At 38.6% G+C, this 16,036-nt stretch overlaps 2 protein-coding genes across 5 annotated transcripts; both read left to right on the top strand.

Moving 5' to 3' along the window:
• The first annotated feature begins 201 nt into the window (after positions 1–201).
• On the top strand, positions 202–9,335 carry fap (fibroblast activation protein, alpha). 3 transcript variants are annotated; one of them, XM_061054369.1, is made up of 26 exons: positions 202–508; positions 690–771; positions 1,091–1,216; positions 1,326–1,420; positions 1,519–1,593; positions 1,739–1,791; positions 1,992–2,064; positions 2,339–2,459; positions 2,553–2,707; positions 3,405–3,502; positions 3,599–3,728; positions 3,817–3,855; positions 3,951–4,049; positions 4,145–4,215; positions 4,322–4,375; positions 4,505–4,629; positions 4,781–4,831; positions 5,269–5,367; positions 5,903–5,972; positions 6,061–6,255; positions 6,406–6,460; positions 6,558–6,657; positions 8,285–8,343; positions 8,437–8,509; positions 8,688–8,761; positions 8,968–9,335. In XM_061054369.1, the coding sequence occupies exons 1-26, from the start codon at positions 506–508 to the stop codon at positions 9,067–9,069; spliced, it is 2,277 nt and encodes a 758-aa protein (XP_060910352.1). In that variant the 5' UTR covers positions 202–505; the 3' UTR covers positions 9,070–9,335. The 3 variants fall into 3 exon arrangements, with proteins under 3 accessions (XP_060910352.1, XP_060910351.1, XP_060910353.1); XM_061054368.1 differs by having other exon boundaries at positions 1,076–1,216; XM_061054370.1 differs by having other exon boundaries at positions 203–508; positions 1,127–1,216.
• Positions 9,336–9,722: 387 nt separating this feature from the next.
• On the top strand, positions 9,723–11,263 carry gcgb (glucagon b). Of its 2 annotated transcripts, none has more exons than XM_061054371.1 (4): positions 9,723–9,873; positions 9,982–10,087; positions 10,662–10,817; positions 11,024–11,263. In XM_061054371.1, exons 2-4 carry the CDS (start codon positions 9,993–9,995, stop codon positions 11,142–11,144), a joined length of 372 nt encoding a protein of 123 aa, XP_060910354.1. In that variant the 5' UTR covers positions 9,723–9,873; positions 9,982–9,992; the 3' UTR covers positions 11,145–11,263. The 2 variants fall into 2 exon arrangements, with proteins under 2 accessions (XP_060910354.1, XP_060910355.1); XM_061054372.1 differs by having other exon boundaries at positions 9,731–9,873; positions 9,985–10,087.
• Positions 11,264–16,036: the final 4,773 nt, after the last annotated feature.

The raw sequence follows: 16,036 nt of genomic DNA, 5'->3' as shown, positions 1-16,036 counted from the left end.
GTGTTTACATGAATCAATGACATAATAAAATGTATTTGTTATGAATTCCCTGACTTTGTAGTATTTTTTTCTTTTATTATTTCACGGGTGGGAAAAAGGGAACGCTGCGGTTGTTCGAGCAGGGGGGTAGAGAGCTGATGAGAAAAATGTGCACCCTCGGTTAAAAAAAGAAAAAGCCACTTCCTAAATACCAGCAAGCAAGTTGTGCGCTCTTGGAAAAGTTGTGCAAGCTGCTGACTTCAGGGAGGCATCTCTGTCTGGTCTGCTGTCGGACTTCTTTTCAGGAATGCAGCGGGAAGTGTGAGAAGCTAAAGCAGGAAAGAGCTCAGTTTTTGTTTTTTATGGTAACGTTTATAGTTTATAGTTTACAGCCATTGTTATGGGGTTTATTGTTGAGAGAGTATGTTAACCAGGCTGCGCCTCCAAGAAGTGACTTTGAGCGCCTCACCACAGACTTTGGAGGATTTTTAAGACTGACAAGAAGCTTCACGGCGACTTCTGCGTCATGGTCAGTAATCGATTTACCATCAGTTTTAGTATTAGGGGAAAACATACAGTAAATGCAGAGATATCTTTCTTTTGGTACAGACTGGAGTGACTCAATGAATGACAACCTAAACGCAGCGTGTTCTTGTGTTTCTTGTGATTCAGACTTGTTTTTTTTGCAACTTTTGTGTCACCTTTCGCAGGGCTGCAACAAGGTGCTGTGGGGGGTGGTGGGGGCGGCTGTCGTCATCACGTTAATAACGATCACATCCGTTTATTTAAGCAGTAAGTTACAGCTGCTTGTGTGTGTGTGTGTGTGTGTGTGTGTGTGTGTGTGTGTGTGTCAAGTTTTATTTTTTAGTAATCAAAAACAGCTCCTTTGAAACTAAAGCTGAAACAAGGAAAACAAAGGAAATCTGCCCCTTGTGTTGTGAGCATGTTGAGTTATGTGTTTGAACTGTTGAAAGACAATGACGATATGATTGGGAAAAGGTGCCCTTTCTGCATGCAGTGTTAAAGCATGCTGCCCGAAATAGCGCCACCCTGTGTGCATGTTTAGTTAGCAGCAATATTTTAGCTCTACAAAAAGCTCTTCTGCTTCCAAAAAAAACAACAAAACACCAAATGTGCATCATTTCAGAACCTAATGGGACCAAAAGGCCTTTCACCCTTCAAGATTACTTCAATGACACCATCAAGTGGAGATCCTACAACTTGTACTGGATATCAGGTACAGCTCTCTTATACAGGTTGCTCTTTTTTTGTGTGCAAGATAATACAAGTTTTCATTTTGCATTATAGAAGATCTCTTATTTGTATACTGTTATCCGTTTCATCAGACAAGGAGTATCTGCATAAAACAAGAGATGGAAATGTCTTCCTCCACAACGCTGAAACAAAAGAGGAGTCACTTTATTTGAGCAACTCAACCTTTGTAATGTTCTTCTATTTCCATTTGTAGATATTTTTACAACAGTGAATATATTTCTCTTTCTCTATGCTGAAGTCAAATTCATTTTTTCCCCCCTGCAGGATCAAGTGGATGCCACGGATTACTTATTGTCAGGAGATTACAAATTCATTGCTTTTGAAAGCAATTTCACAAAGGTGAGAGACTGCTCTACAGATAGGTTTGTGTATCTGTTTGTATGCTATGTTTACTGTCAAATGTAATGTGTGATTTAAGCTTGGTTATAAAAAAATATTTAAATCAAAAGTACAGTAAAAGAGTTTGGTTTTTGAAATCCAACAGAAATGGAGACATTCATTCACAGCCTCGTACTCCATCTATGACAGAAAGAGTTCGTAAGTTGCCATCTTTTATTGCTGACAACATGCATGATTTCATAGAAACAAACATAAGAAAACAGGCATAGCTTTGTAAAGTGATCATCTATTAAATCAAGTGATAAAGTACAAAATTGAGTGTTACATGGACTGACACATCAGACTGAAGCGCCCTGATTTACTCGGGATCACACTAATTCTTTTCATTTTCTTTCCAGAACATTTGTTATGACTGGGAGTCTTCCAACTGTAGTGCAGTACTTTGCGTGGGCCCCGACAGGAAACAAATATGTAAGTATACACCCTGAGAACATGCAGCTTTGTCTTCACATTAAGTAAATGTTAAAGAAGAATTGTTTCTACTTCCAACAGCACTGACTTTTACGTACTGCCTTGGTCCCTAAAGGCAACATGTCTTGACATTTGCGATACAATATCACGTCCTGTGCGATAAGACTAGTGTATAAAATGTTTTTTATAAAGCAAACATAAGAATCTGATGTCTAGATTTGTACTGTATTTATCATTAAAACACCAAAAACAGTATCAACATTTTGTTTTGCAGGTTTATGTGGTAGACTACAACATTTTTGTCAGATCTGACTTCACTGCTGAAGCCGTGCAATTGACCCACAATGGCAAAGAGAATGAGATCCTTAATGGTATCCCTGACTGGGTATATGAAGGTAAGGAAGGTTCTACTTTTCAGAAAATGTGTGACTCTTTCTCTACGCAGAGGATGGTAACATGTTTTTTTTTTTTTCATTCTGCTTTTTCAGAGGAAGTGTTTGCATCGAACGGGGCAATATGGTGGTCCACAACTGGCAATCTTTTGGCTTATGCAGAGTTTAACGATACAGACGTTCACAAAGTGGAGTTCACCTGGTATGGATCGGAGCAATATCCAGAAACAGTGGCTGTCCCATACCCAAAGGTAAGATGTGGAGATTACATGAAACATCCAGGGTCCAGTTCAAAGTCATCTGAATGGATTTCAAATCCCAAATCTGGAGAATGGGTCATTTAAAAGAATATAAAGTATTTGAAATCGGTTGTCCAATCACGTTACCAATCTTGTTTTCATCTACAGTAGTTATTAGAACCTCCAGTTTGTGATGTCAAAATGTTTGAGTAGGATTGGAATCTTTTTGATGGAACAATCTGGATTATTTTCGGGAATAGAGGGATGGATTCAAGTTTGAGGTTTGAGGAACATATTTAATAAATGCTGTATTGGCAAAGTGACATAGTACACTAAGTAAACATAACAGTTGTTAATATAATAAAGAATTTTGTCCTATATGAAAAAAATCATGGAGTAATTGTGAATATCTAACATTAAATATTTACTTCATCTGTAAGAATCTTATTGGTTGTTGTGTATTTTGGCGCCCCCTGTGGACAAAGTAGGCAATACGAATGTCCTCACTTAAAGTAAAAAAAATATTTAAAAAAATAAGATGGATTAACTGATCGTATGCAGATTTTAACAACCGGTGCTGTGCATTTATAATGAATTATGATTTATACACATTATATGGACAGTTCTCTGATCAGTACTTTACGATCTGTCGTCCTCGCTATCTTATGATGTATAATTAGTTTTAGGAATGTTTTTGTGTTTGTTGTAGGCCGGGTCGACCCTCACCAAGGTGAAACTGTTTGTGGTTGATATCACCAATCCATCCCGTCGCACACGGGTGACCCCCCCTGCTTCTGTTGCTTCTGGGTCTGTATACTCTTTAGTTAAAATCATCCCAAAATAAAACATCCCCGTGTTCTGTCTGATGTGAAAATCTTGTCACCTTCTGTCGCCTTTGCTCAGTGATCACATTTTGTGCTCAGTGAACTGGATTACAGATGAACGGGTCGCTGTGCAGTGGCTCTCAAGAAAACAGAATTACGTGGTTGTACAGATCTATGACTTTGATGGAGCCAACTGGAGGGAAAAACAGGTAGCTGTCTGGTCAAACATCACAAGTGGTTTCAGAATAGATCATCCAAAGGATTTCTAACTGAAATACATGTCTCTACTTTCTTTAGAATTTTGAGCAAACAAGCAAGACAGGCTGGGTCGGCCATGTAAGTGACCAAAGAGTAACCACACACTGACTCTTATTTGTCATTATATTTGTGATTTAGAGAAGAGCTGTTAAAAATATCTTCTTTTTCTCCAGTACGTTCCATTGCCTCTGTTCTTTGCTGAAGATAAACTCAGTTTCTACAAAGTTATGAGTGACACTCAAGGCTACAAACACATTCATTATGTGAAAGATGTAAGTATTATTTTTTATGCCACTGATGCAAAATAAACTGCGCTGTACCTACCTTTGGTGTCGAGCGTTATATTTAATATGGGCCTTCCATTAAGGGCAAAGCAACACCTATCACCTCAGGGAAGTGGGAAGTCATCTACATATCCAAATTAACAAAAGATGCCATGTGAGTGATGATAAAACACATTTCTTGGGAAAAAAAATATGAACCTTTAAGATACATTTGAAGTACAAATCTTGTCAATCTGATCAATTTATATTGTCTTGAACAGATATTTTGTGAGTAACGAGTACAAAGGAATACCCGTAAAGAGAAATATTTACAAGTAAGGACTTCTTGTTTCTTTGGATATTTGCATTTCTCATATGGTTTTGTTTTTCCTTCGGTACATTACAATGAACTCGCTGACCTCAGTGCCATAAGTGACGTAGGTTGCTGCTTGTTTTCTTGTCAGGGTTATGATTGGAAGCAGCCCCTTGGCTCCTCAGTGCCTCACCTGTGGCCTGTATGAGGACAGGTGTCAGTACAACTCTGCTTACTTCAGCTATGATGCCTCCTACTACCGAATGGACTGCTACGGTCAGTTAGCCTTACACATTTCTTGTTGAGCAATAAATCATCCACGGAGATGTGTTGGAGAACATCTGTGAACAATACTTACTTCTTAAGTCATACAGAGGACCTGATGTGTAAACATCTCTGTGTGCATTTTCTATTTGTGTCTTATTAGGACCTGGATTTCCCCTCTACACACTCATGGACAACACAGGGCCAGGAGAAGGTCTGTACACATTTATGAAATCAAGCAGGTTTTATATTCAAACTCCAACCAAACTACAGGCCCACTGACGAATATCAACAACAATTTTGATAATTTTTAAGAAAAAGTCATGATATTGAGTTTATTCTTGTCTTTTACAAACCTCCGTTATCTTTTTTCCTGTGCATTTTTATTTAGATTGACTTAATATTAAGCCCAAAACAAAAGTAGGCCAAAGGAGACAAAAAAGGCCTGGTTCAAATGGGTCCCAAGGGAAGCAGATTAAACCAAGCTGTTAACTTCCTTGTCTTTGCCACAGGCCTGCTGGTGATGATAATGCTAGAGTAGTACATTCTTATTGGTTTTAATGGAAAGAAATGTTTCAGCAGTATTTATTATTTTTAGTTCATCATTTCTAGTTTCACAGTATTTTTATTCTGTTGTCTTTTTTTTGTCAGAGCTCTCCATTCTTGAAGACAACAAGGATCTGGAAAATGTTCTGTCAGAATTCCAAATACCAACAATGCAGTATGGCACATTTAAGATCGCAGGATTTGGTAAGACATTTCATGTCATGTGTTGTTTTTGTTACACAGGAAAAATAAAAAAACTAACGTCACTTAGTTGATGAATAAGCAAATACAGGTACTTTTTAAACATTGTATTACCTGCACAGAAGATGTCTTTCACTTCACTGAAAAGTCCATTCTCAGTGTGTGTCTTTAAAACCAGCTGTGATGTCACAAAACATACACATGTTGAAGTTGAGCATGGAGACATATTCTTCCATTCACAGATAAATGAGTAAACATACATTTAGTTCTCCAACATTCAGGTTCCAATGAAATAGTTCAGAGTTTATGTAAAGGTAAACTTTAAAATGACATTCATGTTTATAAGATAGAAAGCTTTTAATAAGGTCAATGGTGTAATTATGTTTAGACTTTATTTGTCAGAAATCTCAAAAACAAACACAATAATAGTCATATTTAATGCATAAATGTGATTACAATAGAGAATTTAATCTTCATGAACAAACTATAATTGTGTTGCTTTTCTGTTTTTTTTTTTTTTTTTTTTTACCTCCAACAGATCTCTGGTATCAAATGATGTTACCACCAAATTTCAAGAAGTCTAAAAAATACCCACTTCTTATCGATGTGTGAGTAAACAAAGCCTCTTAGCACTACATACCGGCACAAGTCAAAGGACCGGCGTAAACATTTGATGATTTTTACTGACCTGCACAGGTATGGTGGCCCCTGCAGTCAGAGGGTGGACTATAGGTTCAAACTGAACTGGGGAACGTACCTTTCCAGTACACATGGGATCATCTTCGCCAGCTTCGATGGAAGAGGGAGCGGTTACCAAGGTGATGAAATATTGCACTCAATCTACAAGCGCCTTGGGACGTTTGAAGTTGAAGACCAGATAACAGCTGTGAGGTAAAGTGTTTCTTTTTAATCACCTCTGTGACCTCACTTGCACCCTCCTGAATGAAAAGTGGAGTTAATGTCATGGTATTGATAAAGCAGTCATACTAAAGTACAAATACTTTTGGATTGTTTTGAGTAAAATTGGTTTCTGTGTTGCAGGAAATTCATTGACATGGGTTTTATCGACAAAGACAGAATAGCTATATGGGGCTGGGTATGGTTTTTTTTTACCAACTTGATGCTCTTTGTATTTGTACAACAAGTTGTTTACACTCTCTAAACACTCTACACTCTCTATTTCTGATCCCAAGTCATACGGCGGTTACGTTACCTCGATGGCCCTCGGTGCTGGAACTGGACTCTTCAAGTGTGGGATCGCAGTTGCCCCAGTAGCAAAGTGGGATTATTATGGTTAGTGAAAACACAGCATCTCTATATAACTATAACTGAGAGCTCTTATTCATTGGTTACTAAAGCTTTGAATGTTTTTTAAATATTTACCAACTGCTATAGTCAGTTTAACTTAAAAGCTTACGTGAGGAGGTCTGAGCTGGTTATGAAATCTTAAGTTGGAACTGATGCCTCTGTATGAATAAACGAAAGCAAACCAGACCATCAGTGAAAAAAACGATACGTTATAGTCATTTTCAATGCCTATATTCACTGCAATGGGGTGGGTGTCAAGACGAACTGAATTCAAGCAGATAAACAGCCTTTGTTGACATTTTCCACAGCTAAGATTCACATGAGTCATGTTGTGGGCTTTTGATGTCAATAGTGGATATTCAGATAACACAGATCTCATTTAAGAATTCCTCTTTCTGCACTGGACATTGTTCACTGTTGCTGCAAACTGGAAAATGAAGCCAGTGTGGAAGTACCAAAAAAGTGCAGTACCTTGAGGCTGCAGAAGCCCCAAAGGTCACATACACACCCATGTTGAAAGGCCCATTTTTATAGCAGAAATAAACATGTTTACAGCCTGCTTCAAACATCTATTCTGGTCTGAATAGTTGAAGTCTTTATCGGCCCACAGGGGATGAAGTTCTTTATATCTCATCCGCTTCGATTCAACAAATGATAAGAGTTATGCATAATAAGGAGTGTGACTGATATGACTGCATGTGGGTGCATTGTAGCTGGAGGCTTAAGACTCATCCTGTTGGGGCGCTGGTGGCGCAGTGGTTAGTGCGCACGTCCCGTGTATGGAGGCTGTAGTCTTCCTAGTGGGCGGCCCAGGTTTGAATCCCACCTGTGGCTCCTTTCCCGCATGTCATTCCCCTCTCTCTCTCCCTGATTTTCCGACTCTATCCACTGTCCAAAAAATAAATCTTAAAAAAAAAAAAAAGACTCTTCCTGTTACTAGGTTGACCAAATCTAAGGTTGTGTCCGCATTTTCAATATGGTGACCGCCATCATTCGGCTTCAGAACTCCTACTGTTAACCAATGGTTGACATCACTAAAACTACGTCCATATTTTATACAGTCTGTGTGTGAGACGCATAAATGGAGGTGGAGTTAGGGGTTTCATCTTCTATTAGAAGATTTCTTCATTGAGATTTTAAAAAATTGTGTTTGAAAGCAACATTTCCTTCAGACAATCGATCAAAAATGGAAAAATAAATAGGAAAGGTTAATAATAGATTATGCTTAAGGTGACTCATGTAACGCGATATGTCTTAAAAGGTTTTATATATATATATATATATTTTATTTTTTTTTATTTCTAAATGAAGAATTCCAGGTTTATTTATTTTTTTAAACTTGAATTCTTCAACCATCTGTAGTGAATCAGACTTTGTGCAGCTTCTTCTTTAAACACAAAATGTTTTTATTTAAACTTGACATGCAGTACTCGCCAGGACCTTGACACAGACCACCATGTGTTAAACAGAAGAGGTCCCCCATAAAGATACCCATCTCTATCTAAACATGATTAACTCTCCTAAAAATCTTTTCTTTCTTCTAACAATATATTTCAGTTTTTGCATTGTATCTTCTGTAATATCATGTTATTTACCAGTTTTTCTATTGCAGACGCAGTGTACACTGAACGCTACATGGGCAAGCCGTCGGAGAACGCAGACTCTTACAAAGTACATTTTTCACAAGTCCACTAAAACTGATTGCACACTTACGACATTAGAAATGCAGTATGTTTAGTAAAGTGGAAATCTTTTATTTAACAGAATTCTACAGTGACGGCCAGAGCAAAGAACTTCAAGACAGTCGACTATCTGTTGGTTCACGGCACAGCAGATGGTACGTTCAGTTATATGTTATTCCTTTCACTTTTTGAGCATGTATTTCTGAGCCTTGTTTCTCAACAGTGTATCAGCTAACACAGTAAAACCATGCACGAATGCACTCCATTTGCCTTAATGGAAACTGGAGCTTTAATGTTTAGTCACGTTGTGAAAACGCCGTCTTTCCTGTGCAGACAACGTCCACTTCCAGCAGGCAGCACAGATCTCCAAAGCTCTGGTGGACATGCAAGTTGACTTTGAGGCGATGGTAAATATTGGCTCAGAGAAGTGGGGCAAATATTGGCCTTGAACATGTGGATTGAATGAAAGTATTACATGGAAAAAAACTGGCATGTATTATCTATCTAAGTCCAAAATATCTTTGATTTGAAATGTGACTGATTTGGTAAATATTTCTTGATGTTAAACCTGTTAGACTTGCTCACTTATATTATTTAATGTGTTTTATTTCAGTGGTACACAGACAGGGACCACACACTCAGAGGAACAGCCTCCCATCACGTATACACCCTCATGAGCCACTTCCTGCAGAAATGCCTCGTTAATCCCAAATAGATGTGAAAACTGTGACAGCATTTGTTATGGAAAATTATCCGCAGGTTTTTTTTATTTTCTTTTTAAATAATGTGTGTATTTTTGTGTCAATTGTTTTTAAGTGCAATGATTGCTTGTACAAATGAGTATATATCTGACATTTTAAACATACTAAAAGCCACTGCATGCATTTAGGATTTTTAGGAAGCTGCATTGAACTGCACTGATTTGTTGTGGACTGTGTTGCAGTCATGTCCTTAAGTGGAAATAAACGGTTTTTAAAAAGATATATGTCATTTGGTTTACTAAATTATTAAGTTGTAGTTATCAAGTCAGGGCGAACCTTTGGAGAAAGAAATTCCATATTTTCCAAGTTTAACTTCACATGCACAAAAGTATAAAGAACACTTTTAAATCTATTCTAGGAATATAGATCATACAAAAATAGATGATAAACTGATGATCGTTGATCTTTGTTAAATGACACAGATATGTCTTTATTTCTATTTGTCAGGAAAGTGGTCATGTTAAATTCTAGCAGCTTTCACTTGTAGCCTCTTTCCTCTTTTTTTTTATACAAAGTCAAACACATTCAGTGGACTGTGACGGAAGCTGACTAATGGGTTGAGAGTAACAGAGGATACGCTGAGGTGTCAGTGACGGGGGAGTCACCTGGGAGAATGCTCTACGCGGCTCCACCTTATAAGAGTGATTTGATGAAGAGGGGGAACTTGAAACGGCTTCAGAAGCCAAGAGAGAGAAGACGGTCACCTATCAACCCAATTTCTTATCTCTCTCTTTGAAGCTCAACAGACCGCAGTACAGGTGAGACATTTCATATTTTTTATCATTCCAAACATCCACAATGTGTACCGAAGATTTGATTCTTTTGTACATTTATATTCTCACCATCCCACTCTGCTCCTCTTTCAGAAGCTCCAACAATGACGGGCGCTCACTCTTTGGCTGGACTCCTGCTCCTCATCATCGTCCAAAGCAGCTGGCAGGCGCCTGATCAGGTCACAGATCGAAACTCTATGTAAGACCAACTCTCAGCTTTTACAATACTCAGAAGGCTCCATTATGATCAATTCTTTGAGTTTTTGGTGTCAACATCCTGATGTGCACTTCATTTCTGTTTTCTGTTGATTTTGTGTTTTTTGAAAGAAATTACAAGGCTGCAACAAGGTGTTTCAAATATTCTCCTGAGTTTTTAACCTAAAAGCAACTTACTTGTTTTGAAATATATTTTTTTTATCTTATCTCTGTGTGGTTTTGGTTGAGAGGGATACATTTGTCAAACATGAAAGAAGAGAGAGGAAAGGAGCATGGTAACTTGCAGACTGCACAGTAAATGACAGGTTACAGAGTTGTGCTCAAAAGAGCAGCTGTTTTTAATCACATTAAATGATTCTCTTATTTAAATGATATGTTTTTAAAGGGTATAATATTTAATGTAATTTTACAACTTCCTTATATTGTCTGTTGTATGTGTTGACCTTTTAAATGTCTTCCTTTTTAGTGATATTGTGCTGTCATCTGCCGCCTGTCAGGACCTGTTGTTGAAATCTTGATGAAAAACTTTATCCTAAACATCTTCATCATTTTTTTAGGCTCATGTCTGACAGCTCTGTGCTGAATGAACCCATCGAGCTCCGAAACATGAAGAGACATTCAGAGGGAACTTTTTCCAACGACTACAGCAAATACCTGGAAACAAGGAGAGCACAAGACTTTGTCCAGTGGCTAAAGAACTCAAAAAGGAACGGGTGAGTTTTGTCTTGTTCTTACTGAATCAACCAAGTATCATTCTGTGAGTTACATCATAATTAAGGGCAGTTTACTTCAATTGTAGTTTAAAGATTTCAAGATCATGCTTTATTAAATATTGTGAAAGTGCTGCAAAATAACGTGTGTGTGTGTGTGTGTGTGTGTGTGTGTGTGTGTGTGTGTGTGTGTGTGTGTGTGTCTACAGGAGTCTATTCAGACGCCATGCAGACGGCACCTACACCAGTGACGTGAGCTCCTACCTGCAGGACAAGGCAGCCAAAGAGTTTGTGACCTGGCTGAAGACTGGCAGAGGCAGAAGAGACTAAACTCAACCAGAGCTCTCCCTCAAGAAAACTCAACAATTCACACCAACTCTGTGCTGTTCTGTTTCACAATCTGTACTAGCCCTTTTCTTGCTCATGCTATTAAACACCCCTCATAAGAAGCTCTGTCGGCCTTCAGTGGTTGAAGGAAAAAGTTACACCATGTTTGAAATGTGTCTCAATCCAAAATGCTGTGTACATTTTTGTCAGGCATTTTCATCCTTCCTCATGTTTTCAAACTCCATACATTTCCATTAGTCTTTTCAAATGAATTTGTAAGACACTGTTATAATCATATCATTGAAATGATTGAAACTTGGATTATTACAAATCTTAGGCTTAATTTTCTGATTTTTTTAGATAAAAGTCATATTTAGTTTTCAATAAAGAAATGTGTAAAAACTACGAGTTCACTTTTTAAAAGTCAATCATTTTGAAATATTGGTTAGACATCATCAATCTTGGAAAGGATCTACATACATAAACCTTTATTTCAGAGAATACACACAATTAATTTCCAAAAGGATAGAAATGAACATGGTCATTTTAATCAGGAGCTGTTTTAAAGAGAAGTTGAGTTGTATGTGAAGATTCAAAAGCTGAAGTTAATCTTTATCCATTATCAATGTTAGCATTAGTGTTACAACATACATTTTGGCAAAGAGCACAGTGTGCAACTTATGTCATGTTCCCTTCTGTTTATGCAGGCAGAAAAAAATATCAATAAACACTTATCTCTCCTGGGAAAAATGTTCATTGGGATTTAACCAGGTAACACGATATTGTGTGGCACCTGTCAGCTGTTCAATGCAGAGGGATTCCCTAGTGATGTTCAGGGATGGCTGCGCAAAATGAAAGAGAAGGAAATCATGTCAATCAAGTCAGACTCGTCTGAAATAATGACTGGGTCGCCACTCTTGGGTTCCTGCTGGCAATGAGACAAAACTGTAATTCACATGAGCCAACAGCCTGACATGCTTTGGGATGTGGAAACCTCTCTAAGCTGTCATCTGTCACAACATCTGTGGATTAGAGAAAACCTCTGCCCACTGTAGTCTGCCATATTTAAAATGGCTAGACGTTGGATTTTTTTTTAAGTATTCACTGGCGTCCTGCATTTTGACAGAGAATGTAATTTGTGATTAGAGCCTAAATACTCTTTTTTTCAGCCTAATACGATGGAAAAATGTGTTTTCTTTAACATCTTTAGAAACACTTCATGTAGAAACAAACATTTCCTGCTGAAAACGCATGTTACTGATAAAAGCTAAATACATTTTACATCACATGTGGAGATGCAGAGATAGGAAATGGCCTGCCTGAAAATCCTACAGCTTTAACGATTGCACTGCACTACAGAAACACTTAGAAGTTGAATGTTACATTTCAGAGATGGCTAGGGGATGAGGGGATTAACAATGAAAATTGAAAGCCAGGAATTAAGAAAAAATACAGGGAATTTTTACTTCATTTAAACACTAAAACAAAATCACAATAAACAAAAAAAAATATGGCACCACGTCAGCCAATACCCTCCAGCCACTGGAGCGAGCACTGCTCTTGCTTCCACACATGATAGCCAATGACCCACTCGCAACTGCTCTCTCCTTCCTCCTGCTTTTTAAGCTGTGCCTTGATTGCTAGTTGGTGTCTGGTGAGCTCAATCACCAGCTGCAGTGCATGGAGAGTATGGAGAACGTTCCACCCACAGCTCAAGTCATGAGTCGCTGACATTGGAATGTGTGATATGAAGCCTAGTGGCTGTGTGTTTGTGTGTGTGTATTTGTGTTTTGGGGGACTGGGGGGCTGGGGGGGACTGGATGATAGTCTTGGACACACACCATAAGGACTGGCTGCTTTCCGCAGGTTGCAGCCTCTGAAGCTCTGACCTTCACCTCATCTACTGTGAAGAGTAGGGGAGGGGTCCCAGGTGTGGGGAAGTTGCAGCTGAAGTGAGGAGTGCAGCTGTGTGGAGGAGATGAGTGGGGTTTTCTGCAGCTAAAATGGTAGGAGAGAGAATGGGTGAGGCTATACCAGCTGGGACTGGACAGACACTAGCCGCCATATCAAACCTGTTGAAACAATGGTTGAGACATTGGCCTTGTCAACATCATCATCATTAGTGATCATCTGGCATGGTCCTCGTTCCCCTCCACACCTCATTGATTTTGTTATGCTTATGAAGTCTTTTCTTGCCTGCTTTAATGCCCTCTTCAGCTCATGTTGCACACTCTTGAGCTTCACCCTGTCTCCATCCCTGAGGTCCTCCTTTTTCTTGCTAAAGCGTGTCTTAATGTCACTGGTGATCCAGGGTTTGTAATTGGGAAAGCCATTTCCCAGCAAAAGTTAAAATAGTCTGTGGTGCATTCTACTATTCTGTCAATGTCAATGTCCAAGTTGTTCCCCTGTGACTCAACAACAGTACACTCAAATCTGTGCGCTCAAAACAGGCCCCTAAAGACGCACAAGCCTCTGGTGTCAACTTCCTGAATGAGCAGATGGATGAAGGCTGTCTTAGTACACAGGGTTTATAGGAAGGCTGAAGAAAGACCAGGTTGAGACTGATCTTCAGAGTGGTGGGAATATCTGAAGCACTATAAGCCCCCTTGATGTTGACGTACAACAGATCGACATTGATGCTTATTCCAAGCGCTGGAACTTAAACTTCTAGGAGGTTCCTGAGTGTGAAGGGGAAAATGTTAAAATTAGTGTGATTGAACTTTTTTCCTGGTTTATCCAGGTATGGTGGACTCTCTCTTTAAAGAATGCTGGATATAGCCCATAGACTGGGACCACAGACGAGGACGGAAGGACAACATCCACTGCGTCGCAATCACAGTTCGGTTGTCTTACCGAGCATACCAAGACCAAATCAGGGCGAATGCCAAAAACTCGGAGGTCCTTAAACAGAAGAAAACAAAGCTGTCAGAGGTCTAAACACAAGAAGGATGTCAGAACCAAGCTGTGGTCGCTGGTGGAGGAGGCAAGCACGAAGAACATCAGAGCAGGCTTCAGCAGTCTGTTTGTCATTGTTGCTGGCATAGAGGACCTGACATGAAGTGACTTTAGGAGAAACTTTTTGACTTACTGAAACAATTATTGAGGGAATTTATGTTCATAATCTTTGTTCAATATTGTTCATATTGTTCTCTCTGGTGTTTAAGTTAGATGTAAAATGTTCATGTTTTCTCTTCATGACTAACTAAAAGAAAGGCACAAAATTTGTCTATTTTTCCTTACTTTGTTTAAAACAGATCTCTCACAAAACACATGTATAGATGTATGGCTCATATCTGATCATTTGGGCTCATCAACCAGGCCGGTATAGAGAATATTTTATCATATTGAAACTCTACGTGTCACAAAAATTCTGGATATTGGAAATTGAACTCTTCTTTTACAACATTTAGCTTATTGCTAGGGTATTACGCAAATTATTACTAAATTCCAGTCAATTAATTAAATTAGGCCTAATTACATTTTTAATTTTTTGGGCCTTCAGCTTCAGGGGCTCTGTACTTTTCTTATATCTTTAATCTAATTTATTCATGTATGAATGATCCTTTCTGCACCGTTAGTTGAATGTCTCCCTGTACTGTGTTGTATGAAATCATTGTAAATGTGTTTTGTGTTAATACATTTTTTTTTACGTCCTGAAACAAAAATGGCGGCAATTTGAAAGAACCGGTAGTCGGTAGGCTACACGCATACACTCTTGATACGGTCTGAGACTAGACCACCTGCCAAAAGTTTGATAACAGATGTGCTGTTAGGATATCTACAGCTTGTCTTTAAAGGTGATATGACCGGGGTACACCACCTGTTGTTCACAAACAGATTACAGACCCCCACCTTTTCTCCACAGCGAAACAGTACAAGTGTCCCGGATGTTGTTCAGCTCGGTCTCAGCCTCCGCCTCACACTTGTTGGACAGGGAGTTGACATTCCCCATGAGGATTCAAGGTAGGAAAGGCTTTAATCGTGGCTAAGCTGTATGAACTGAAAGATAAAATTACTGATAGAAGAAATGCTCTGAATAATGTCAGAAAGATTACCTGCATTTCTAAACACTGTAAACTGAGAGCTGCAAAGGTTTGTCTAAAATGAAAAGTCAAATTTGCCTTGACTTAGAAAACCTGAAACACTTTAAGTCCTGAAGTTGGAGTGTAAGCTTTACATGTAGTGGGAAAAAAACATAATTTACTACCAACATTGTGTTACAGATAGGCCTATACTTGCAAAGAGCTAAAACTCAAGTAAACTCAATCAAAGCATCAGACTGTCAAGTGTCGCTATTTAAGTGACCCTAAGAGTTGAGATGTGTAGGCCTTTATGCTGAATAACAGTGAAACAGCAATAAAAGAGTGAAAGGATGTCAAGTATGGCTATCAGATGAAGAGTTGGAGGGTTATTGATTTATTTATTTTGAAGTCTTTGGTCAGGCCTCAAGCTCCTGTTATATTTTTGGGGCTCCGATATAGATTAAAGCCAAATCCACGGACAGTGAAAAAAATTGGAGGATAATAAAGACAGAGAGGAGGATAAAATGGACTGCCTTGCCGAGCTGCTGTACTGTAAGTTAGTGTCATTAGCTCAAAGTAAGCTAAAAGTGAAATACTTCTATTATGTATGCAGCTAACATAGCCAACAGGTGGGTGATAGCTAACGTGAGTTAGGTGTCGATATTCTTTGAAATTGATGAGGAATCTGTGCTTAAGTGTCTTTGCGGTGACTGATATTAATATTGATTGTTAGTGGTTGTATACTTTCTATATCTTTTTTTTATATTTATGCATTCCCTGCTAGAAAGAATATCCCCACATTGGTCACTTCATCATAATTCCCGGGGGCGTCCATCCCGTCACCAAGCATTAGTAAATGCATTGAATACAAAA

The sequence above is a fragment of the Labrus mixtus genome, chromosome 13 (genome assembly GCF_963584025.1).
Source record: "Labrus mixtus chromosome 13, fLabMix1.1, whole genome shotgun sequence".
NCBI classification, from domain to species: Eukaryota; Metazoa; Chordata; class Actinopteri; order Labriformes; family Labridae; genus Labrus; species Labrus mixtus.
This window is presented reverse-complemented; position numbering and strand designations above follow the sequence as displayed.